Source organism: Oncorhynchus tshawytscha, linkage group LG03 (assembly GCF_018296145.1).
Source record: "Oncorhynchus tshawytscha isolate Ot180627B linkage group LG03, Otsh_v2.0, whole genome shotgun sequence".
Classification (NCBI taxonomy): Eukaryota; Metazoa; Chordata; class Actinopteri; order Salmoniformes; family Salmonidae; genus Oncorhynchus; species Oncorhynchus tshawytscha.
Window position 1 is genome coordinate 58,930,220 of NC_056431.1, and position 26,337 is coordinate 58,956,556.

General features: G+C 43.4%; 3 protein-coding genes and 1 long non-coding RNA gene across 11 annotated transcripts; 2 read left to right on the plus strand and 2 right to left on the minus strand.

Moving 5' to 3' along the window:
• Positions 1–240: 240 nt before the first annotated feature.
• On the minus strand, positions 241–12,159 carry LOC112240075 (claudin-14-like). 2 transcript variants are annotated; one of them, XM_024408445.2, is made up of 5 exons: positions 11,926–12,159; positions 6,161–6,268; positions 1,985–2,780; positions 1,628–1,856; positions 241–1,514 (listed from the first exon to the last, which is right to left on the minus strand). In XM_024408445.2, the coding sequence occupies exons 3-5, from the start codon at positions 2,216–2,218 to the stop codon at positions 1,234–1,236; spliced, it is 744 nt and encodes a 247-aa protein (XP_024264213.1). In that variant the 5' UTR covers positions 2,219–2,780; positions 6,161–6,268; positions 11,926–12,159; the 3' UTR covers positions 241–1,233. The 2 variants fall into 2 exon arrangements, with proteins under 2 accessions (XP_024264213.1, XP_024264218.1); XM_024408450.2 differs by lacking the exons at positions 6,161–6,268; positions 11,926–12,159 and adding an exon at positions 5,809–6,150.
• Positions 7,195–10,710, plus strand: LOC112240090. 2 transcript variants are annotated; one of them, XR_006083119.1, is made up of 4 exons: positions 7,195–7,415; positions 7,586–8,212; positions 8,290–8,360; positions 8,600–10,710. It is a non-coding gene; the product is annotated as an uncharacterized LOC112240090 (long non-coding RNA). The 2 variants fall into 2 exon arrangements; XR_006083120.1 differs by having other exon boundaries at positions 8,021–8,212.
• Positions 12,160–12,575: 416 nt separating the features above from the next.
• LOC112224403 (F-box only protein 47) lies at positions 12,576–18,049 on the plus strand. The gene is made up of 10 exons (XM_024387936.2): positions 12,576–13,253; positions 13,501–13,677; positions 13,878–13,954; positions 15,861–15,938; positions 16,051–16,159; positions 16,238–16,411; positions 16,527–16,676; positions 16,992–17,134; positions 17,272–17,431; positions 17,526–18,049. The coding sequence occupies exons 1-10, from the start codon at positions 13,079–13,081 to the stop codon at positions 17,621–17,623; spliced, it is 1,341 nt and encodes a 446-aa protein (XP_024243704.1). The 5' UTR covers positions 12,576–13,078; the 3' UTR covers positions 17,624–18,049.
• Positions 18,050–19,650: 1,601 nt separating this feature from the next.
• Positions 19,651–22,738, minus strand: LOC112245879 (ADP-ribosylation factor-like 6). Of its 6 annotated transcripts, none has more exons than XM_024414056.2 (9): positions 22,145–22,738; positions 21,837–21,884; positions 21,630–21,691; positions 21,430–21,498; positions 21,121–21,215; positions 20,878–21,007; positions 20,632–20,687; positions 20,423–20,435; positions 19,651–20,144 (listed from the first exon to the last, which is right to left on the minus strand). In XM_024414056.2, the coding sequence occupies exons 1-9, from the start codon at positions 22,265–22,267 to the stop codon at positions 20,111–20,113; spliced, it is 630 nt and encodes a 209-aa protein (XP_024269824.1). In that variant the 5' UTR covers positions 22,268–22,738; the 3' UTR covers positions 19,651–20,110. The 6 variants fall into 6 exon arrangements, with proteins under 6 accessions (XP_024269824.1, XP_024269816.1, XP_024269834.1 ...); XM_024414048.2 differs by having other exon boundaries at positions 21,831–21,884; positions 22,145–22,735; XM_024414066.2 differs by lacking the exon at positions 20,423–20,435 and having other exon boundaries at positions 22,145–22,735.
• Between the last annotated feature and the right edge of the window lie 3,599 nt (positions 22,739–26,337).

Below are 26,337 nucleotides of genomic sequence, written 5' to 3' on the forward strand. Positions count from 1 at the left end.
TAAATTTTTATTTAACTATGCAAGTCAGTTAAAAACAAATTCTTATTTACAATGACAGCCTACCCCGGCCAAATCCTAACGACGCTGGGCCAATTGTGTGCCCCCCTATGGGACTCCCAATCACGGCTGGTTGTGATACAGCCTGAAATTGAACCAGGGTCTGTAGTGACGCCTCTAGCACTGAGATGCAGTGCCTTAGACCGCTGCGTCACTCGGGAGCCCAAGGGCCTAATGAATTTATTTAAAATGACTTATTTCCTTATGAACTGTAAAATATTTTCAATTGTTTCATTTACATTTTTGTTCAGTGTAGTTAGTAGTAACCTATCCTACCACCCTCAAGCTCAAGTGTAGTCTGTTGCACCATGGTGACTTTGTATTTTAAGATAACAGGAGAAGTATAAAGCAGTTTACATATATTCAATAATAGAGAAGACAGGAAGTGCTTCACAACAATTGGAGCAGTTAAAAATCTATTTGTGTTCATCCAACAGCCATGAAGTTATGAGCTATGAAACTGGAACACATAATAATACACATGGAAGAACCCTATATGGCTTATCATTATGGTATATGCTGTCTCTGTCCTCATTATGGTATATGCTGTCTTTGTCCTCATTATGGTATATGCTGTCTTTGTCCTCATTATGGTGTATGCTGTCTTTGTCCTCATTATGGTATATGCTGTCTTTGTCCTCATTATGGTATATGCTGTCTTTGTCCTCATTATGGTGTATGCTGTCTTTGTCCTCATTATGGTGTATGCTGTCTTTGTCCTCATTATGGTATATGCTGTCTTTGTCCTCATTATGGTATATGCTGTCTTTGTCCTCATTATGGTATATGCTGTCTTTGTCCTCATTATGGTATATGCTGTCTTTGTCCTAAAGGCCTTTTCGAAGGAAGCTCCTTTTGTATTAGGGAATAAGGCTGTTGATGTTCAAAAGTGTGTTTCTGGATTCTTATAGTAAACATACAAAGTCAACAGGATAAAGAGGACAGGATTACCTTGTGGACTTTACCTCAGAGAAGAAGGACACAACCTGAACAACATCAACACTGTAAAACACACTCATCCTCAGTCACTCTCTCGAGGTTGTCTGGAAAGTCATTAAGTGTGAACCTCCCTTAGACGTAGTCAATCAGTCTGTATTATATTCCACATTCAAACATAATAATTAAGTGTGTCCACTTCCACACTAAGAAGCAATAATTGAGTGTGTACTCCATCCCTCAGACATAGTCGTTGAGTCTGTAGCCACTGCTGGACACTGAGGTGCGTGAGGGAGTGCGGTTGCCATTCAGTGCGACAGGGGGATAGTAAGGGGGTGCTGGGGTGTTTAAAGTGCTGAAGACAGGGGGAGAAGGAGGGTGGTGACGACGAGGTAGCTGGAGGGGGAGGGCGTTCCCGGGCCGCCCCTCACAGTTCCAACAGAGCACCGCCCCTCCCATCAGACTTAGACAGGCCGAGACATAGCCCAAATACACCGCCATGCCAATCTCATACTTCATACCTGCAACACATAGTAACATTTCTTGTTATTTATCTGAACAGACAATTATAAGCAAAAGCTGAGTTCTAATACAATACAAGTAAATAAAGCAGGACTGATAGAATTAATACTACCTTCAGGTATGATGGGGTTGTAGAAGTCGAGGATGACATCATTGGTTGTCCAGCAGACAGTGATAAGGCAGAGCATGCCTGCAGACAGGAAGCAGACCCCTCCACTGATGGCCAGGACGTGCTTGGTGGGGGAGCGTCGGGCACAGCGGGTACACTTCATCCCTGTAGAGGACACCAGGACTGCCAGGGTGGAGGTCAGACAGGATAGCACCATCAACGCCCGCGCTGCCTAGAGGGAGGGAGCAGGGTCGAGGGTCGAGGGAGGAGAAAGGAATTTAGTATCATAATGGCTGCTGCTCAAATTAATCCATTCAATGAATGAATCAATTAACAAATCAATCAACCAATCATTCCTACTTGCAGGTCAGGTGGCAGAGCCAGCATTGAGCGATGTACTTCACACTGGTAGATGCCCGTGCTGTGCCACACACACTCCATCCAGAGGCCCTTCATGTATGCAGTGGTTGTGATGATGTTAGAGCCCACATATAACGTCCGCCGCCAATGGGGGAGCACCGTAGCAACTACACTAACTACAAGCCCCAACAGACCCAGGAAGAAGCCCAAGAGCTGGACCACCATGCTGGCCATTTCTGCAACATCTGCTGATGGAGAACTACACACACAGAACTTAAAACAAAACTAGCTCACACACTGCACTGCTACACCCAAGACAACACACACAGAACCACACAAACAGAGCAACACACACAACCACACAATAATCCCTTTGAGATGTGAGTTTAGTATCCTATTATTCTGGCCTTTAGCTCTGGTTACCAGCTGTACAGTTGGAACTCCAGTGGGTCTAGAGTCAGTCACAGTGTTGAAGCCATCCCGCAGTGGTGGTCTCTTTGGGGCTCAGGGGTTGTGGATTCACTGGCTTCAGTGTTGTCTCCGAAGCTCTGTGCTGTGACTTCAGTCTCTGGGGCTAGGCTTCAGTTGTTGTCTCTGGCGTTGTTTTAAACAATGGCTGTGGCTTCCACATGCTCTCTAGAGCTCTCTCTGACAGGGCCTTCTAATGACGCTTCTGTTCCTGGTCTTGTTGGCTGAGCCTGCGACCAATAGCTTATTTGTTCAGCTCCACCTGTTGATTGTAGTCCCCTGGGCTCAGCTAGCTAGTCTCTCTTTGACTGTGACTGTCCCCCTGGCCCTGTGGAGAACACACATGATTAAACATTCACAGAAATCAACACTCAGCTGAGTTGAATGTTACAAACCACTAACTTCTGAATGAGAGACCTTTTTGTAACCCCTTGTTTAGAAACACTGAAACGACTTAATGAGACGCATTCAGCTGGTCCATAATAAATAATGGGTTTAATAAAACTAATTTTATTATAGGCTAATCATACTGTTTGGAATTTTATCACTGTGAATATGTAATGCAGTTGGAATATATAACTCTACAAAAGTGGTAACTGTGGTTCATTCACAGACAGATGGGTCATTTAGTCACAAGCTTCATCAAATCATTTGCAAGTAGCTTAGTTGGTAGAGCATGGTGCTTGTAATGCTAAGATAGTGAGTTTGATTCCTGGGACCACCAGGAATATGTAAAATGTATACATGCATGACTCTCAGTTGCTTTGGATAAAAGAGTCTGCTAAATGGCATATATATGTGTACAGTGGGGCAAGAAAGTATTTAGTCAGTCACCAATTGTGCAAGTTCTGCCACTTAAAAAGATGAGAGAGGCCTGTACTTTTCATCATAGGTACACTTCAACTATGATAGACAAAATTAGAAAAAAAATCCAGAAAATCACATTGTAGGATTTTTAATGAATTTATTTGCAAATTATGGTGGAGAATAAGTATTTGGTCACCTACAAACAAGCAAGATTTCTGGCTCTCACAGACCTGTAACTTCTTCTTTAAGAGGCTCCTCTGTCCTCCACTCGTTACCTGTATTAATGGCACCTGTTTAAAGTTGTTATCAGTATAAAAGACACCTGTCCACAACCTCAAACAGTCACACTCCAAACTCCACTATGGCCAAGACCAAAGAGCTGTCAAAGGACACCAGAAACAAAATTGTAGACCTGCACCAGGCTGGGAAGACTGAGTCTGCAATAAGCAGCTTGGTTTGAAGAAATCAACTGTGGGAGCAATTATTAGGAAATGGAAGACATACAAGACCACTGATAATCTCCCTCGATCTGGGGCTCCACGCAAGATCTCACCCCGTGGGGTCAAAATGATCACAAGAACGATGAGCAAAATTCCCAGAACCACACAGGGGGACCTAGTGAATGACCTGCAGAGAGCTGGGACCAAAGTAACAAAGCCTACCATCAGCAAGGGCATTGAAGATGAAACATGGCTGGGTCTTTCAGCATGACAATGATCCCAAACACACCGCCCGGGCAACAAAGGAGTGGCTTCGTAAGAAGCATTTCAAGGTCCTGGAGTGGCCTAGCCAGTCTCCAGATCTCAACCCCATAGAAAATCTTTGGAGGGAGTTGAAAGTCCATGTTGCCCAGCAACAGCCCCAAAACATCACTGCTCTAGAGGAGATCTGCATGGAGGAATGGGCCAAAATACCAGCAACAGTGTGTGAAAACCTTGTGAAGACTTATAAAAAACGTTTGACCTCTGTCATTGCCAACAAAGGGTATATAACAAAGTATTGAGACAAACTTTTGTTATTGACCAAATACTTATTTTCCACCTTAATTTGCAAATAAATTCAAAAAAAATCCTACAATGTGAATTTCTGGATTTTTTTTCTAATTTTGTCTGTCATAGTTGAAGTGTACCTATGATGAAAATTACAGGCCTCTCATCTTTTTAAGTGGGAGAACTTGCACAATTGGTGGCTGACTAAATACTTTTTTGCACCACTGTATATGGTACCTCCTAATTGTATTTAACCACAAGACAGAATTATTTTAATATGCTTTTGTATGAATACTGCACGGCAAGTTTGATTAAATTGAGATTCTTGGAAGGGCCTCTGAGGCGCAGATACTGTAGTTTAGACGTTTAAGTATTGGGAACCCAAGGGTAGTTAAGCATTGACTTTCACTCACTCTGTTTTCCCCTGTCCTCTCCTTCATCTTATGTAACTTACTTTGGAAAACAACTTTTATTGTGATTTGAATAATGCAGATAGGAGAGGGCCATGGATCTAGTGAACAATATAACACACATTGCCACACCCACTATTGTTGTTTACAACAAATGCCAGTAATATTAAATGTCACAGCAAAGTTGATTGTGTCATAAAGCACAAAGTAATAAAACATTATTATCTGAAGAAGTGGAGGAGAGAGGGGGTGTTGTCGGTACACAAAACAAAATCTAGAATCTGAAGTTCTTCGGCTATCCCCATAGTAGAAACCTTTGAATAACTATTTTTGGTTCAACGTAGAATCTTTTGGATCCAAGTAGAAGCTTTTTGGATTCCAGGTAAAACCTTTTTGGGTTCCATGTAGAATCCTTTCCTTTCTACATGGAACCCCAAAAGGGTGCTCCTTTGGGGATAGCTGAAGAACCCTTTTGGAACCTTTTTTCAAAGAGTGTAGATAATGTGTGGAAGCTTCTGCATATGGGATCAGAGTCCTGATATGATTCTACTGCTGCCAGTGGGTCACACACACGCACACACACACACACACACACACACACACACACACACACACACACACAAACTCTGTACAGTGACAGACAGGAGGCCTGCAGGCTCCAGACATGGCTGATCCAAAATAGAATGAACACCTCAGAACTAAATCACATGCCGTTGCTATTCTGCTTTATACATATATGCCTATCATTTAGACTACTACAGTTCTCCTTTGCCTCATTCAGAGGGATTAAAGTTGACGTCAATACTATGATGTTTCACTTTCTACTCCACTTTCCAGTTTTCATTCATCTACCACCAATCTTGAAACAAAACCGTCACCATTATACTATTTCTATACTCTATCAAAGCGCAACAGTTCCATTCCTCACTGGGACACTGGGAACAGAATGCTCTTTGTGTTTAATGATTGATTCTGTAAGGGAGGAGACACCCACACAATAGAACAACAGATGAACATGTTTTTGGCTACTGCTCACGTGAGTTCAAACTTTATTTTTCCGTGCACGTAGCACAAATAATACAAAGCTACAAAATAAGAACCCCAACAAAGTGATTTACTCAACACCTACTCCCTCCTCTTTCCTTCTTACCTGTGACATGTATATCCAGCCGGGTGCTGTCCAATGCTACAGGAGGCGGGAAGCGGCTGGCAGTCTATGTTTATGTGTTCTATGCAGATTCACAGACCCATGTTATAAAGCATTCATATGACTCTCTATAGTTAACAGGCTTGTCAATGCTGCACGCCATAACCCAGACCAGACCAGCTCTCTGTCTGTTTGCTCTCTCTTACTCTCTCTTTCCCTCTATCACCAGTGTTGCCTCTGCTTCAGTGTCCAAGTGGGGGCAGTGTATGGGTTTGTGTGTGTTCTTATTGTCCAGTTAGGGTGGTGACAACTGTCTGTCAGTAATGTTACGCAGTGTGGCTCTGGTGTAGCTTACTTTAGCTCTATCAGGGTTAGATGCAAACATAGTTCTTGCCCCAGGGGAAGAGGGAGGGCATCATCACACTGCATGTTCCTCCTCCTCCTCACCAGTCAATATGGGGATCTGTCAACAACAAAAAGTAAGATGTAAACAACAGATCAAAATTAAAAATGTTTGATGACAGTGCAGTATCTAACCTTAGACTATTTCAAGAAGACAATAGCGGATAATGACAGTATTATAAATGATCATGCCTTAGCTGGTCATTACTGAGACGTGGTTAAGGAAGAATGTTTTGAATACTGTTGTTAACCTTTCTGGTTATAAGTTTTTTCGGCAAAACAGTTCTTCCAAATGTGGTGGAGTGGCAATCTTTACCAAGGATCACCTTCAGTGCTTGGTTGTCTCCAAGTCTGTCCCAAAACAATTTGATGTGCGGTTTTTAAGCATTAAACTTTCAAATAGCTCTTTGTTGACTGTTGCTGGGCGCTATCGTCCTCCATCAGCACCGGCCTGTACCCTACCTGCCCAAAACGCTCTCCTGGCTCCTTACACTAAGTCTGAATTTGTCCTGCTAGGTGACCTAAACTGGGACATGCTTAAACTACCTGACCAAGTCCTAAAGCAATGGGACTCCCTAAATATTTCTCAGATTATAACCAATCCCACAAGGTATGACTCCAAACACCCAGAAAAGGCTACTCTCCTTGATGTTATCCTCACAAATAATACTGATAGGTATCAGTCTGGTGTTTTCAGTAATTACCTTAGTGAACACTGTTTTACAGCCTGTGTTCGTAATGGCTGCTCAGTGAAATGACCTGTCCTGATTTGTCATAGACGCTTGCTAAAAAACTTTTTGCAATTCTTCCTTCATGAACTGGCCTCTGAAAACGGTATAGAATCAGCTTGATCCCCTCTGTCGAAGATGCTTGGACCTTCTTTTTGGATATTTTCAGTGGTATTGTTAAAGGTCCTCAATGATGTCATCATTGCCCATGATTCTAAGCAATATAGCCCTTATGCACATTCCATGATCTAACGTTCTAAACACACTTCATATCGGTGCGGCAATTTCCGGTCAGTTTAGTTGTTATCGAGGATATAACGTTACTACCACTATGTCGCAGTTTTTTACTAGGTGTCTTCAGGCCTCAAATTAATATTAATGATGTACATCGAATTGTTAAATCAGCTTCAGAGACTCCAGCTAGCAAGAATGAAGAGGGGTTCGAGATGTATATAGGAAGCTACATAGACAACTACGAAGGTAAATACCAAGTCAGTGACAGATATAACGATAGCTAGTTACTTCGTAAAATGATGTAACGTTGACATAATCTACCTGAGATCGTATGCATTTTAGTTAGCTTGGTTAAGTTATGCTTGCTAGCTATATTTGCTAGCTAAAAATAATTGTTATTCATGTCTTCTACACAGTATCTAACAAAGATACATTGACAGGGGAGATCACCGTGAGGGCTGCCTGTCACAGGTCCATGAGGAAGAGTGAAAAGCTGCACAGCATGAGAGTAGGGAAGGTTATAGATAGCTACTAGGGACCTTGTTAAACATCTCCTGTGAGACACTGTCATCATGGTCAAAATGTGTTTGAGACAGTGTCAACGTTTAATCTTATCAGTAGATAGATATTAATGATGGGTCCCAATCCCAATTTAGAATTGCCCACTTTACCAAATAACCTGTTAAGATCTGTTGATGCAGTGTTTGGTAATTGTGTTATTGAGACACAATCTATTCCTGTATAGTTAAATGAGCCCCTAGTTAATAAGACTAGACACTACTATGTTTATTGTTATTTATGGGCCTCATCATTCTTGTTTCTCACTTCAGTCACTTCACTTATCTTCACAGATGGTGTTAAAGCACTCCGTACCAGTGATAGTGGTCCAAAGCCACTGCTCCTGTGTTGCAGGAAGTGCTCTGTGCAATCATCTGGTGGCCCTTTACCAGACAGCGCACTACTCTCAATGAAACATTCCTGCTGCACCACCAGTTCACAGCTGCACAGACACAGAACAGCGTTGGCACAAGCCAAGAACACTTGTGAGTCTATCAATATCCATAAAAAAATGCAAATGAAAAGTATTCTGCCTATGTAACAGTAAATCCTTGTTAATTAGGGTGTGAAGCCAGGTCCGGTTGATGGGATAGAGTTCCGTAAACCAACTAACTCGTGTGCTGATGGAATAAGGTAAGTTGGAGGTTCCTAGAATGGAAACATTTTAGAAAACATGTTCTTGTATCCAGATGATAATGACAAATATTTGTGACAAAGAGTGGGGGCAAATATATACATGTAATCTATAAATCTGTATATTTTAATTCATTTAAAAAAAACTTTTGGGCTTTGGCTGTTTCTGGAAAAGTTACATGAGTCTTTGTCATTGTAATCTCTCCAATCTGATGTTAAGGTTTTAAAATGTTTTGCAGAAGTTCTCTCTACAAAGCACTCAATGGATACATGCCTGACATGGACCTTCTCCGCGTCTCAGAACCGTATGGCAACTTTTCTCCACTTACTGCCCCTCTTGTGACAACAATGGAAATGTCAGCTGACCTGCCCCTGGTTGAGTCCGCCTTTGGGCCAGTGTAAGCCGGCAGTGTGCTGTCCTATCAGCTTCCACAGCCAAAGACCAGTGAAATTGTGAAGATTGCCGATGTCACTTATCCACCAATACTTCCATTAGATGGCTACAGGCTTCAGGCTTCCCAGTGTGCTTACGTCCTTAGCCATCAGGAGCAGTTGCACCTCAAGGCGTTAGAGACAACCTACGAGATGTCACACAAAGTCAAGGTTGCTACAAGGGAGCGGAGCAGCAGCCCGGAATGGCATCAGCTCAGGAAAATGAGAATAACATCATCTCGCTTCCAAGAGGTTTGCCAAGGTTTGCCATGTCCGGGGAGAGACCTCAGCTGACCATCTAGCTGAGCGGATGTTCAAGGGATCTGGTATGCAGACCATGGATATGAAGAGGGGGCTAGCCATGGAGCCAGTGGCTGTACAGGGATCAGGTATGCAGACCATGGATATGAAGAGAGGGCTAGCCATGGAGCCAGTAGCTGTACAGGAGTACGGCACACTGAAGAATGTTAACTTCTTTCCGTGTGGCTTCGTAGTGCACCCAGATGCTCTGTGGTTTGGATCCTCTCCAGATGGAATCATATTTGATCCCAGTGTGAGACCACACTTTGGATTCTTAGAGGTCAAGTGCCCAAATGTACCAAGTTATGTTGACTGCCCTTATCTGAAGATACAGAATGGAGAGCTGAAGTTGAAGAGATCTCATGCTTACGCCTGCTCATGCAGGTGCAAGGTCAAATCCTTCTCACAGGTTGTAGCTGGTGTGACTTTGTCATCTGTACACAGGAGGACATCCTAGTTGAAAGGATATATACAGATCTACAGGTTTCAAAAGCTACAAGAGAGAAGGTTGACCACTTTTATTTTTCCACTACTTGCAGAACTGTCTCTCGCACCTGAATGGATCCCCTGCATGGGTGCCAAGTTTAGTGGTTTTATGAAAAATAAGTATTGATGTTCTTGTGAAGAAATCTACAGTAGAATAGATTTGTTTAAAAATATATATATTTCAGCAAATGTTCAACAGTTCAGTTAATCAATTACACATCTCTAACATTGTATTCAGTCTTGCATTCTGGTTATTCTGTTTACTTGATTTCTTTCCCCCACCCCTGTTACTCATTGCCTAATTAAAGCCAATACAAGCTCCACACAAACTGATATTCACTACAACACAAATGACTGATACATGTCGTAGATAAACAAATTATTATTTTGCTGTTAGCAAATAAACACATGTACATTTACACTGGCTTTGCCCATGCTCTGGACCGGATCAGAGACGCCACAGTCCATAGGCAGCGCACCTTGTTCTTCATCCCCCTCAGTTGGAGCAGGAGGTTTCAGTCATCTTCCCCAAACACCAGGTCTCTTTTGAATGTGCCAGTTCCACGCGAAGACAGTAGGAACAACACCTCTTTTTAGGTATTGTCGCCCCCTAATTTTCCCCCCAACAAAGTCACTTTCGACTAAATGTGTACTACACACCTTTGTGTGTTTGGTGACAGCAAAGTTGTCATGACGTACTGCCACCAACCACCTTTTTCTGAGCTCTTCATCGACCGGGAAACGATGGAAGCTCACAATACCATTACATTTGGAAGAAACTAAACACAGAGGCACTGAACAATGTTCATTAGCACCTCCTTCGCGGGGCTGTAATTTAAACATAGTCATTGCGAACTATTTCAGCCAGAAATGCATCGACGATAGCTAGTAAGCTAATGATAAAAACAATAGCAGAACTCGCTCCGGAAGTCATCAACCCAATCGGAAGTAAATTAGAACGTTGGAGGCTGTATAATGGATAGAGCCTATTGTGCTGCTATTTTTATTGACTTGGCCAAAGCTTTTGTTACGGTAGACCATTCCATTCTCGTGGGCCGGCTTAGGAGTATTGGTGTCGTTGAGGGGTCTTTGGCCTGGTTTGCTAACTACCTCTCTCAAAGAGTGCAGTGTATAAAGTCAGAAAACTGCTGTCTCAGCCACTGCCTGTCACCAAGGAGGTACCCCAAGGCTCAATCCTAGGCCCCACGCTCTCTCAATTTACATCAACAACATAGCTCAGGCAGTAGGAAGCTCTCTCACCCATTTATATGCAGATGATACAGTCTTATACTTAGCTGGCCCCTCCCTGGATTTTGTGTTAAATGCTCTACAACAAAGCTTTCTTAGTGTCCAACAAGCTTTCTCTACCCTTAACCTTGTTCTGAACACCTCCAAAACAAAGGTCCAAGGTTAAATCAGGCCAAGGTTAAATCTAGACTTGGTTTCCTCTATCGTAATCGCTCCTCTTTCACCCCAGCTGTCAAACTAACCCTGATTCAGATTACCAACCTACCCATGCTAGATTACAGAGACATAAATGTATCGATTGGCAGGTAAGGGTGCTCTCAAGCAGATGTTTTTTACCATTCGGCCATCAGATTCGTCACCAATGCTCCTTATAGGACACATCACTGCACTCTATACTCCTCTGTAAACGGGTCATCTCTGTATACCCATCGCAAGACCCACTGGTTGATGCTTATTTATAAAACCCTCTTAGGCCTCACACCCCCCTATCTGAGATATCTACTGCAGCCCTCATTCTCCACATACAACACCCATTCTGCCATTCACATTCTGTTAAAGGTCCCCAAAGCCCACCCATACCCGGGTCGCTCCTTATTTCAGTTCATTGCAGCTAACGACTGGAACGAGCTGCAACAAACACTCAAACTGGACAGTTTTATCTCAATGGCTTCATTCAAAGACTCAATCATGGACACTCTTACTGACAGTTGTGGCTGCTTTGTGTGATGTATTGTTGTCTCTACCTTCTTGACCTTTGTGCTGTTGACTTTGCCCAATAATGTTTGTACCATGTTTTTTTGCTGCTACCATGTTGTTGTCATGTTGTGTTTCTACCATGCTGTGTCACGTGTTGCTGCCTTGTTATGTTGTTGTCTTAGGTCTCTCTTTATGTAGTGTTGTGTCTCTCTTGTTGTGATGTGTGTTTTGTCCTATATTTATATTGTATTCATAAAAAATTAAAAAAAGAATCCCAGGCCCTGTCCCCGCAGGAGGTAAATAAGAATTTGTTCTCAAATAACTTGCCTAGTTAAATACATTTTAAATAAATAAACGTAAAGCTCTTATCATGGGACAACAGAGTGACACATAAGTACAGTACCTGATATACAGGAGATCCCATGTGGTGTGAGCTCATCCAAATCTGCTGGTTGCTCTTGATCTGGTCAGTGATACAGTCTGCCACTGTATTCTTAGTCCCATTCACTAAATTTGTGTCTAAGGACGCTATAGAAGACATGCACACAAGGCTATATTCCCAATCTGGCTGTCATTCCTCCATACAGTAGCCTAGCAGTGGCTTTTCTAGCAGCCTAGTGCAGCCCATCCTGCCCTGTGTCAGTCTCTTTTATAGGATTATGTGTCCTGTGTATCTCCTCCAGAGGGAGATGCCATATGAGTACCGAGGAGTTAATAGCCTTAGGGGAAGCACAGTAATCCTCCATGCATTAGGGAGCTGTGCTGGGCCCATTAGCTGTGCTGGGCCACAACTCAAGGAAAGGCTAGAAACTATTGGGCCTCTGTCTGTAATTAGGTGTTTATTATCTGCTTCTAGGACAGCAAATATGACATTTATATTTGATTGATCATTGTAAGCACCTGTTGAATGCAGATAAGGCCTAAACATTTCACATTCTAATCGCTTTATTCATAGGCTACTGTTACAGTAGATCTAGAAACAGCATTTAAAAAAATCTGCTCATGTCATGTCAGACTAATCATTAGACTAGCCTACATGAGAGGGATGGGGATTATAGGCAAATGTACATCGCACGTTTACATGACATTACAAAAGTAAAGTCAGCACAAAAACATTCAGAAAATGTTGATGGAAGGGTAGGTTATTTTTTTTCGCGCGAGATGAGTATTTCGCGGCAGAGCTGTTTCACTCGCGAGGGGTCGCCAAAAACAAGTCTGTCTGTAGTCCTACCTCAGCCTCAGGGAACGTTTCTTCTCAGCAGCTAGCTAGCCAAAATATTCACTTTATAGTCTATGATAAAAAAGAACAGTATAAGTCTGAAGACAGCTCACAAGTTTACTCAGTGTATGCTATTTTTGGATTCGTTTTCGCATCCAAAAGGTAAAGCTAGGCAAATGACAGCTAACGTTAGCTAGTTACAGTAGTTCACTCTTAAAGTTGACCGCTGTCTTTGATGTTCTCTTTGGAAATGAATCAATTATTCTTGCCAAATGACCTTCAACCTTCAATTCCTAGTTTATCCTCGGGTCAATAGCGTCCGGACAGTTTTGTGGCGATGGCGGCAGTCACCAGGAAATTCACCATGACCCAGAAGTTCCACCGCCGACGGTCCCGTCGCCAGCCCTATCCGGTGAGAACCATCACGACCCGGAGTCAGGGCATGGCCAGTGGCTGCTTCTTCGAGAGGCTGCCTGCAGAGGTCTTTGACATGGTCCTGGACAGACTCTCTGGTAGGTCTAACTAGCTAACTGGTTTAAATACAATGAATGGAGGAAGGGAGAGATAGAAGGAAAGGAAGGCTGGTAGGCCTGTCAATGTGTATGTTGATTGTCATTGACCTAATGAAGGTCTTTCCAGTCATGTCTTCTACTAGGCTAGCCAGCTGTGTGTGTGTGTGTGTGTGTGTGTGTGTGTGTGTGTGTGTGTGTGTGTGTGTGTGTGTGTGTGATATGACCCACATGCCTCTGTGTGTTGCAGTGCTTGAGATCAGTGTATTCAGCATGGTGTCCAAGGCCATCAGTCGCTACATTGTGAATCACATCTCTACTCAGACCTGGAGGAACAGAATGATCCTACAAAAGCTCCGGCACTGCTCCTCTCCCTCCTCTCCTCCCAAAGAGGACCCCGCCACCCTGGGACACTACAAAGCGCTGGGTAGGTAGTAGGTACAGCCTATAGGCGGGAATATGAAGTCAATCACAGCACTTTTCATAATACACTCTAGGCTACCTCAAGATAACTGTGTCTAGAAGTGCTTTTTAGTCATGTAAGTGTTATGTCTTTATTCATTCAGGGTTGACAAACAGATGTAATCATGGTGTCACCTTGTTGTTTGTTTCTGCTTGTTGTCTCAGGGTTGTTGTTCAAGAGGTGTACCCTGTTGCTACCTACAAAGGACAGGTTGAAGTTTATATATAGCAAGTTCTCCCAGGTAAGACAGAGAAAGGTGAGGGAGATAGATAAGGTTATGGAAATGAATGATAAGGATATTTAGCAATGTTGTTAAATTACTGTAGTAAAGCATGAGTTGTTACACATAAAAAAGAAAAAAGAACCAGTTAATCATTATAACACAGGTTGTGAAATAAAATATTTTACCTAGTTACAGTTCACATGAGGAAATCAGTTTATTAAATAAAATAAATCAAAATCAAACCAAATGTTATTTGTCACATGCGCCAAATACAACAGGCGTAGACCTTACAATGAAATGCTTACTTACAAACCCTTAACCAACAATGCAGTTTTAAGAAAATACCCCCCAAAAAGTAAGAGATAAGAATAACAAATAATTAAAGAGCAGCAGTAAATAACAATAGCGGGGCTGTATACAGGGGGTACTGGTACAGAGTCAATGTGTGGGGGCACCGGTGTTGAGGTAATTGAGGTAGTATGTACATGTAGGTAGAGTTATTAAAGTGACTATGCATAGATAATAACAGAGAGTAGCAGCAGCGTAGAGGGGGGGCAATGCAAATAGTCTGGGTAGCTATTTGATTAGCTGTTCAGGAGTCTTATGGCTTGGGGGTAGAAGCTGTTCAGAAGCCTCTTTGACCTAGACATGGCGCTCCAGTACTGCTTGCCATGTGGTAGCAGAGAGAACAGTATATGAATAGGGTGGCTGGAGTCTTAGGGCCTTCCTCTGACACCGCCTGGTATATAGGTCCTGGATGGCAGGAAGTTTGACCATACGCACTACCGTCTGTAGTGCCTTGTGGTCGGAGGCCGAGCAGTTGCAACCCGTCAGGATGCTCTCTGGTGTAGCTGTAAAAACATGCCAAATCTTTTCAGTCTCCTGTGGGGGAAAAGGTTATGTCGTGCCCTCTTCACGACTGTCTTGGTGTGCTTGGACAATGTTAGTTTGTTTGGTGATGTGGATGCCAAGGAACTTGAAGCTCTTAACCTGCTCCGCTATAGCTCCGTTGATGAGAATGGGGGCGTGCTCGGTCCTTCTTTTCCTGTATTCCACAGTCATCTCTTTTGTCTTGATCACGTTGAGGGAGAGGTTGTTCTCCTTGAACCACACGGTCAGTTCTCTGACCTCCCTATAGGCTGTCTCATCGTTGTCGGTGATCAGGCCTACCACTGTTTTGTCATCTGCAAACTTAATGATGGTTTTGGAGTTGTGCCTGGCCATGCAGTCATGAGTGAACATGGAGTACAGGAGGGAACTGAGCACGCATCCCTGAGGGGCCCCCCGTGTCGAGAATCAGCGTGGCTGATGGGTTGTTACCTACACTTCCACCTGGGGGCGGCCCGTCAGAAAGTCCAGGATTAGGCCCTAATCTATGGATTTCACATGACTGGGCAGTGGTGCAGCCATGGGTGGGCCTTGGAGGGCATAGGCCCACCCACTTGGCAGGCAGGTCCACCCACTGGTGACCCAGGCCCAGCCAATTAGAATTAGTTTTCCCCCACAAAATGGCTTTATTAAAGACAGAAATACTCCTCACATTTTAAAGTAGCCTTTTATTGTCCCCAGCACAAGGCCTTTGAAAAATTTCTGGGATTTTTTATTTCAGCTCATGAAACATGGCACCAACACTTTACATGTTGCGTTTATATTTTTGTTCAGTGTTGTAAGGCCTACATACTGTAGATTAGTGCTTCAACCCTGTTGCTGGAGAGCTATCCTCCTGTAGTAGGTTTTCAATCCAACCACAGGTGTAACTAACCTGATTCAGCTAATCAACCAGCTAGTTATTAGAATCAGGTTTGCTAGATTATGGTTGGAACAAAAACCTACAGGACGGCAGTTCTCCAGGAACAGGGTTGGAGAGACCGGTTGTAGATGTCCATAGACTTACATACACCGCTTGTCTCTCCCTGCCTCTCAGGTCCCGTGCTTCATGATGGAGCAGTGCACTGCCTCAACAGGCTGCCCTTTCTTCTCCAGCTACGGAGTTTTCTTGCAGGTGAGACCCTAAAGTAGCTTCAAAAGAAAAATACCTATGAAACACACAAGACAAATCTTTTCAGTCTCCTGAAAAAAAGATATGTAACAGATCATTGCTGTTTGACTGACAGACGTTGATTGCGGGCTGGGATGAGCTGGAGTGTCACCGGGTCTTCAACTTCCTGTGCGACTTCACAAACCTTCCCCGGAAGATCGAGTTGGTCGTCACTGGAAAGCCAGGTGGGTGTCTGTCCCTAATTCAGAGAGAGAAGGTGTGAGGAGGAAAGAGAGACAGTAATGTTTCCCCTCTGTGTCTAGGAGCATGTCAGCGGTTGGAGCTGCAGATCCGTGGGTTCTGTCGTCAGGTTCTGTTGGAGCCGTGGAGCAGCCGAAGAGACACTCTGTTCTGGCTCACCAGGATCCTCCAGTCCTGGCCCATGGTCTCACAGGCCAGGCTACTGTTCATACTCTATGGACCACGGCTGCCTGACGGTTAGTATGCAGTGAGTTTGTGCATGTGTGTACATCCTCCAACCCTGGCCCATGGTAGAGAGTGTGAGTGTGTGTGTGTGTGTGTGTGTGTATTAACAGTCTGTATTTTTTCCAGGTTCTCTGGGCTGGCAGGAGCAGCTGGGTGCAGGAGTAGCCCAGTGTTCTCTGTGGGACTTGGCCAAGGCTGTGATCCTGCTCCACAGTGACCTGGAGGCTAGAGACTGGACCACTGACACCGTACTGGCCATACTGGAGGAACTCACAGGTACACACACTTTAACCTTTTACTGTAGTGGGCTAAATCACGGTCACACGGAGTGATTCTTGGTAGCCTTAAACAAATCTACTTTGAAACAAAGTATTTACCTCACGCACATGGGCTTACAAAAAAGAAGACACCTGTATCATGTCAGATATAGAGCTGAGTTTGCATCCAAATATTACACTTTATATACATCACAGTAGACTGAAATATAACAAAACTGTTTGACATAGAAACACTGGATTAACACACACACACACCTTTATTCAGGTGCACACAGCGTCTTCGTTGTGCTCATCACATCTCTGGTCTCCCCAGTGCTCCCCCAGGCGTGGCATGTAGAGAGCGTGGCCAGGCTGTTGATCCTGTGTGGGAACAGTCTGTGTTACAGTATTCTGGCTAGCAAGGCTCTCAACGGACGCCTCTTTGAGATCTCACGACTCCTCGTCTACCTCATACTGGTCAGTACACATCTGTGTGTGTGAGAAGGTTGGCTATTCAAATCAAATCAAATATACACATATTTACCAGATGTTATTGCGGGTGTAGCGAAATGCTTGTGTGTGTTATAGTTATGTTTCATATGTGTGTATTGTAGGTGTGTGAGAAGGACGGCTACTGTATGAACTGGTCGGTGAGGATGGTGCAGCAGGTGTGCCAGGTGTTCTTGTCGCCCTCAGACAGGTGGTCATTCATCCAGAGCGTTGAGAACATGTTCTCAGAGGTTACCATGGAGATGTACGAGGTTGTCATGGCAGGTGAGGACATGGCAGGGCAGGTGGTTCACTATGTTTGGTCCCAGATAGCCATATGGCCTTTGTCTGTACTGTCTGTAATCTCCCTCTCTTTCAGGTAACCGTCATGAGGACATGGAGACCTTCCAGAGCCTCCTGAATGCCAGCGCTCACTTCCACACTGAGATAGTCTACATGTTCCTCAAGAAGGCTTGAGGACAGAGAAAGGAAAGTGAGGGGCTGAAGAAATAAAGGGTGAGGGGATAAGAGATAGAAGAAAAGGAGAGAGTAGGGACACTGTCAGGGAAATGATGATCTGAAGGTTTGTGTTTGAGCAGATAGAGGGATATAAAAGGAGTGAAGGTAGCCCAAGACGATAGGGCAAATTAAGGGTTTCTTCTCCCTTTGTCAACAGTATTCACATCATTACACTTTTATACTTTTGTTATACAGCTTATTTATACTTTTGTAAATTAACTACTTTAAAATATTGGTATCCTGTAAAGGGAGTATTTAATTATATTTATAGATTTATTAATATAAGTTTGCAACTATTTATTAGCATTTCATAAAGGTGTTCAACTTGTACAGTATAACGGTTATGATGCATTGATTGTACTTGATGCTTCTGTGTTGATGGAAGCTGAAACTCATCTGTTTTTGCATAAATTATTAAAATGGACTTTGGGGTCTACAGTGTTGATTCACTATTATCTCCTCTCACTATGTGAGATCAATGAACATAAAGATCCAGCAAATAGAAAGATAAATTGTCACCCCCTTTGATGAAAAGGAAGAGACTACAAATCAAGAAAATACCAAGCCGTTTGTTTTCATTTAAACATCCCAATATATAGGAATATATTTAGCACTGACTGGTGTAATAAACTCAGCAACAACAAAACACATATATTTTTCAGGACCCTGTCTTTCAAAGGTAATTCGTAAAAATCCAAATAACTTCACAGATCTTCATTGTAAAGGGTTTAAATACTTTTCCGTGCTTGTTCAATGACACATGAACAATTAATGAACATGCACCTGTGGAAAGGTCATTAAGACTAACAGTTTACAGACGGTAGGCAATTAAGGTCACAGTTATGAAAACTTAGGACATTAAAGAGGCCTTTCTACTGACTCTGAAAAACACCAAAAGAAAGATGCCCAGGGTCCCTGCTCATCTGCGTGAACGTGTCTTAGGCATGCTGCAAGGAGGCATGAGGTCTGCAGATGTGGCCAGGGCAATAAATTGCAATGTCTGTACTGTGAGACACCTAAGACAGTGCTACAGGGAGGCAGGATGGACAGCTGATTATCCTCGCAGTGGCAGACCACGTGTAACAACACTTGCACAGGATCTGTACATCCGAACATCACACCTGTGGGACAGGTACAGGATGGCAACAACTGCCTGAGTTACACCAGGAACGCACATTCCCTCCATCAGTGCTCAGACTGTCCGCAATAGGCTGAGAGGCTGGACTAAGGTCCTCACCAGACATCACCGGCAACAACGTCGCCTATGGGCACAAACCTACCGTCGCTGGACCAGACAGGACTGGCAAAAAGTGTTCTTCACTGACGAGTCGCGGTTTTGTCTCACCAGGGGTGATGGTCGGATTCACGTTTATCATCGGAAGTAATGAGCGTTACACTGACGCCTGTACTCTCCAGTGGGATTGATTTGGAGGTGGAGGGTCCGTCATGGTCTGGGGTGGTGTGTCACAGCATCATCGGACTGAGCTTGTTGTCATTGCAGGCAATCTCAACACTGTGCGTTACAGGGAAGACATTCTCCTCCCTCATGTGGTATCCTTCCTGCAGGCTCATCCTGACATGACCGTCCAGCATGAGAATGCTGATTGTCTGCAAGACAGGAATGTCAGTGTTCTGCCATGGCCAGCGAAGAGCCCAGATCTCAATCCCATTGAGCGTGTCTGGGACCTGTTGGATCGGAGGGTGAGGGCGAACTTGCAGGTGCCTTGGTGGAAGAGTGGGGTAACATCTCACAGCAAGAACTGCCAAATGTGGTGCAGTCCATGAGGAGGAGATGCACTGCACTATTTAATGCATCTGGTGGCCACACCAGATACTGACTGTTACTTTTGATTTTGACCCCCTTTGTTCAGGGACACATTATTCCATTTCTGTTAGTCACATGTCTGTGGAACCTGTTCAGTTTATGTCTCAGTTGTTGAATATTATGTATTTACACATGTTAAGTTTGCTGAAAATAAACGCAGTTGACAGTGAGAGGACATTTATTTTTTTGCTGAGTTTATGTCTGAAAAACAGTCAGCACATTAAATGGCATAAAAAAACAAGCATTAAGTACAGCTCAGAAATGTAGAGGGTAAAAATGTTACAACAGAATACATTAATCATATCTTTCCACATTCAGACAGCACAGTTACACACCACGTGCTGTAACACTGAATAACACACAAACAATCTCGGAGGGTAGTTTCTACACTGCAACAAGCTGTTCAGCAACACTTCACATCAACACTTTACAACAGTATCATACAGCAGGCATCATGACAGAGTAACAAATAGAAAGAGGAAACAAGTGATTCCCTTGCACCGTATAAATAGTGACATCAGATAACCAAAGACACACCCAGTTGGAGGAGCCATGTTGTAGTCACTGAGGCCTCTCTCTTCTCCCCATCACGATCCTTCTTCATAAGCATTTCATCCATTTTATTTCATCAAGTCTTCATTGTTTTGATATGATCTGTTTATAAAGATATGGACATTTCATGAGATTAAAGTTAAAACAAACAGCCTGAACAATAAGACCTGAAGTTCCACAAAACACCTATAACAGTACGGCACTAGAGAGTTACGAATAGGGGAGTTTAATCATCATTACCCATATGTCAACATTATACCATAATTGCAGTGTTTAAGACTAAATACAGTCTCCCCTGTTCCTAACTCATCAACATCCATCTGTACTTCACCAAGTCCACCACAGTGACATAAACTAATGTGAGTTCACATAATACTTACTGTGCAATTTGCTCTATGGGTAAGGTGGAACAAAACAGAATAATTCACTATTGGTGTCAAAATTACATTACAAAAAAAAAGTAACACACACACACACACACACACACACACACACACACACACACACACACACACACACACACACACACACACACACACACACACACACACACACACATACACACACACACACACACACACTACTGTACCTTGTAGCCAGTCCACCCCCTCCAGTAGACCCTCTCCTTTTACAGCATTACTGGCACTAAAACAGATGGACAGAAGCTAGTAACCTATCCCAATATCACTGTATGTGTCTGTACCTTCTTGTGTGTGTGTGTGTGTGTGTGTGTGTGTGTGTGTGTGTGTGTGTGTGTGTGTGTGTGTGTGTGTGTGTGTGTGTGTGTGTGTGTGTGTGTGTGTGTGTGTGAGACTAGGATAGGGTTGTGTCTTACCATATATGCCAGGGTTTGTCCTTGATGTTTTCCAGACAGAGCAGCTGAGAGACTTTGACTAAAGACATGGCTTCTCTCAGGTCACTCTTATTAGCAAAGAACAGCACTGGCAACCTCCTGCTGCGGATGTCTGCAGGGAGCAGGAATGCAGGAGAACAGGTGAAAAAACAGTTGGCTCTCTGTCTGTCTGCCCCCCCTCTTCATTTCTCTCCCTCTCTCTCTCTCTTGCTCTCAATCTCTGACCTTGGTGATTGAGAAGAGTATCCAGCTCCTCTTTGGCAACGACCATTCGTAATTTATCTCCACTATCGATGACAAATATGATGGCGTGACTCTCTCTGTGGACACAAGAAACAGGATAAACAACACTGAATCTGATCTCTACATCACTAATAACTACTACTTGGAGACGGGGGTAAGGTTGTGTAACCATTAAAACTGCTCTACAGGCAATACTTGATTACTCTAAGATCAGAGGTAAGGCACCACAGGCTCAACATGTCTTATCACATGATGCAGTTCTAGATAAACATTGCCGGTGTAAAGTCTTACTTGTAGTAATGTTCCCATAGGTTTCTATATCTGCTCTGACCAGACATGTCAAACACTGTGAAGGACAAACTTTGTAGAGACACAACATACATGTTACCGATCAACATACACAATAGAATAAGTATCAAATAATATAATTCTTATTACTATCATCTGGTTCACTAAGTTAAACAACGTTTACATAAGAAGTAAATTACTACCTTGAACTCTTGAATTTTTCTATGTTGAAGCCAATAGTTGGGACAATGTCTTGTGTCTGGGTCTGTAATACACACAGAGACAGAGACACAGACACACGCAGGCACGCGCACACACACACAATAACAAACACAGACAAAAAAAACAGTAACTTAACTTTGTCAAAATATATGGTAAAATAGGGTGAAATAGGCTGTACTGACCTTTACCTGACTAACATGTTTCCAGTCGTCTGAGAGTGGGCCAAATAAGCTTTGCTGAAAACAAGCAATCGGTGGATGATTGCAGTGCAATCGATGCGATGACACTCACAGCTCTTATACATTAGCAACATCTCTGTCTCAGCTAACTCTCAATATACTGTATAAAACTCCGTCTCTTTCCACTGACAGCTTTCCACTGACAGGCCCGCGCGCGGCTACAGTAGGACATCACATCAACAAGTTACAATTTACAGCGCAATCAAATACATCAGTCAATGGCCTATATTATAGTTGGGCCATGTCAGTGGACTTACATTACTGGGTTTGAGTTGATTGATGATGGTGGTTTTCCCGCTGTTGTCCAGTCCCAAACACAACACGTTCACTTCTTTCTTCTTCAGCCCCAGCCATCCCGACAGTTTATCTAACAGGCCCATGTGTCCCACTTAAAACATTTGATCCTAAGGTTAACTGTATTTGGTACAGGATACCTACTCCCTCGAGATAACGTCGAACGTTTCTACCATTTCTCGGCGCAATTTAGTTTAACATATTAAAATAGAATGTTGCCGTGGATATAAGGACAAGGTAACAGCAGCAGGTTGGCTGTCCTGGCTTGGAATAAGCCTATTAGAGTGAATTAATGCTCTTGAACCTCCTCGTGACCTGCTTCGCAATACGGGGTGACTCTGAGATGGACATGCGATAATGTTAATTTCATGCTCATTACATACATACCTACAGAAGCCAAATTTACAATCATGCGTTATTCTTTACAGTGCACTGTAATAGCCATACACTTGGTGCTTTTGGAATTTTAATTTTGTCCAAACAATATAGTATTAGCCTATACACAAAAACACGAGTTGATTAATATGAATAAATTAACAAACATGACAATAGCAGAACAGGACTTTTCCCCTTTGCTTCATCCATAGTTGATAAATTACTCACAGGTAGGTAGTAAATAACATGTTGAAATCCTTCACCTCTGCACTAATAATGCACGGTCCAACAGCGCCATCGTCTGGCCAGTATTATCAAGTTCACCTGAAATATATCCTCCAAACACTTGTGGACACCGGTGGTATTCTTTTAATAAAGTTGGTAAATAATAGCAACTGCTCTCTGGTTGATAATTGTACTTTATAGCAGTCTTTAAGATTGACATCAAAAGGAAAAGATGCTGATGAAGATCTTTTTTTACCCACTTGGAAATCCACAAGGTTGATTTGATTTTGGAGAAATCTTTATAAATCAATTCTTTATAAAGCAATGATTGTTATACAAAAATGTAAACATACTTTCCATGTTTTTGTTTTGATAAAGGCTACTAATTAGACACTAGCACCTATTCGAGGCACCTATTTATCATTATCAGCCTGGACGGAGCCTTTACTATTGGGAGGCACCTAGGTTCCCTTACCAGCATGTGAAACACCTATTTATTCTTACCAGCCTGGGGGGAGCCTTTATTATACACTAGCCTGGGAGGCAACTAGTTATCCTTATCAGCCTGCACGGCACCTATTTATCCTTACCAGCCTGGAATGAACCTTTATTATACACCAGCCTGGGAGGAACCTTTGTTATACACCAGCCTGGGAGGAGCCTTTATTATACACCAGCCTGGGAGGAACCTTTATTATACACCAGCCTGGGAGGAACCTTTATTATACACCAGCCTGGGAGGAACCTTTATTATACACCAGCCTGGGAGGAACCTTTATTATACACCAGCCTGGGAGGAACCTTTATTATACACCAGCCTGGGAGGAACCTTTATTATACACCAGCCTGGGAGGAACCTTTATTATACACCAGCCTGGGAGGAACCTTTATTATACACCAGCCTGGGAGGAACCTTTATTATACACCAGCCTGGGAGGAACCTTTATTATACACCAGCCTGGGAGGAACCTATTTATCCTTAACCAGCCTGGAAGGAACCTTTATTATACACCAGCCTGGGAGGAGCCTTTATTATACACCAGCCTGGGAGGAACCTTTATTATACACCAGCCTGGGAGGAACCTATTTATCCTTAACCAGCCTGGAAGGAACCTTTATTATACACCAGCCTGAGAGGAGCCTTTATTATACACCAGCCTGGGAGGAACCTTTATTATACACCAGCCTGGGAGGAACCTTTATTATACACCAGCCTGGGAGGAACCTATTTATCCTTAACCAGCCTGGAAGGAACCTTTATTATACACCAGCCTGAGCCTTTATTATACACCAGCCTGGGAGGAACCTTTATTATACACCAGCCTGGAAGGAACCTTTATTATACACCAGCCTGGGAGGAACCTATTTATCCTTAACCAGCCTGGAAGGAACCTTTATTATACACCAGCCTGAGAGGAGCCTTTATTATACACCAGCCTGGGAGGAACCTTTATTATACACCAGCCTGGGAGGAACCTTTATTATACACCAGCCTGGGAGGAACCTATTTATCCTTAACCAGCCTGGAAGGAACCTTTATTATACACCAGCCTGAGAGGAGCCTTTATTATACACCAGCCTGGAAGGAACCTTTATTATACACCAGCCTGAGAGGAGCCTTTATTATACACCAGCCTGGGAGGAACCTTTATTATACACCAGCCTGGGAGGAACCTATTTATCCTTAACCAGCCTGGAAGGAACCTTTATTATACACCAGCCTGGGAGGAACCTTTATTATACACCAGCCTGGGAGGAACCTTTATTATACACCAGCCTGGGAGGAGCCTTTATTATACACCAGCCTGGGAGGAACCTTTATTATACACCAGCCTGGGAGGAACCTTTATTATACACCAGCCTGGGAGGAACATTTATTATACACCAGCCTGAGAGGAACCTTTATTATACACAAGCCTGGGAGGAGCCTTTATTATACACCAGCCTGGGAGGAACCTTTATTATACACCAGCCTGGGAGGAACCTTTTTATACACCAGCCTGGGAGGAGCCTTTATTATACACCAGCCTGGGAGGAACCTTTATTATACACCAGCCTGAGAGGAACCTTTATTATACACCAGCCTGGGAGGAACATTTATTATACACCAGCCTGAGAGGAACCTTTATTATACACAAGCCTGGGAGGAGCCTTTATTATACACCAGCCTGGGAGGAACATTTATTATACACCAGCCTGGGAGGAACCTTTATTATACACCAGCCTGGGAGGAGCCTTTATTATACACCAGCCTGGGAGGAGCCTTTATTATACACCAGCCTGGGAGGAACCTTTATTATACACCAGCCTGAGAGGAACCTTTATTATACACCAGTCTGGGAGGAGCCTTTATTATACACCAGCCTGGGAGGAACCTTTATTATACACCAGCCTGAGAGGAACCTTTATTATGCACCAGCCTGGGAGGAGCCTTTATTATACACCAGCCTGGGAGGAGCCTTTATTATACACCAGCCTGGGAGGAGCCTTTATTATACACCAGCCTGGGAGGAACCTTTATTATACACCAGCCTGAGAGGAGCCTTTATTATACACCAGCCTGAGAGGAACCTATTTATCCTTACCAGCCTGGGAGGAACCTTTATCGTACACCAGTCTGGGAGGAACTTTTATTATACACCAGCCTGGGAGGAACCTTTATTATACACCAGCCTTTATTATACACCAGCCTGGGAGGAACCTTCATTATACACCAGACTGAGAGGAACCTTTATTATACACCAGCCTGAGAGGAAGCTTTATTATACACCAGCCTGAGAGGAACCTTTATTATACACCAGCCTGGGAGGAGCCTTTATTATACACCAGCCTGAGAGGAACCTTTATTATACACCAGCCTGAGAGGAACCTATTCATCCATACCAGCCTGGGAGGAACTTTTATTATACACCAGCCTGGGAGGATCCTTTATTATACACCAGCCTGAGAGGAACCTTTATTATACACCAGCCTGAGAGGAACTTATTCATCCATACCAGCCTGGGAGGAACTTTTATTATACACCAGCCTGAGAGGAACCTTTATTATACACCAGCCTGAGAGGAACCTATTTATCCTTACCAGCCTGGGAGGAACCTTTATTATACACCAGCCTGGGAGGAACCTTTATTATACACCAGCCTGGGAGGAACCTTTATTATACACCAGCCTGGGAGGAACCTTTATTATACACCAGCCTGGGAGGAACCTTTATTATACACCAGCCTGAGAGGAACCTTTATTATACACCAGCCTGAGAGAACCTTTATTATACACCAGTCTGGGAGGAACCTTTATTATACACCAGCCTGGGAGGAACCTTTATTATACACCAGCCTGAGAGGAACCTTTATTATACACCAGCCTGAGAGGAACCTTTATTATACACCAGCCTGAGAGGAACCTTTATTATACACCAGCCTGAGAGGAACCTTTATTATACACCAGTCTGGGAGGAACCTTTATTATACACCAGCCTGGGAGGAACCTTTATTATACACCAGTCTGGGAGGAACCTTTATTATACACCAGCCTGGGAGGAACCTTTATTATACAC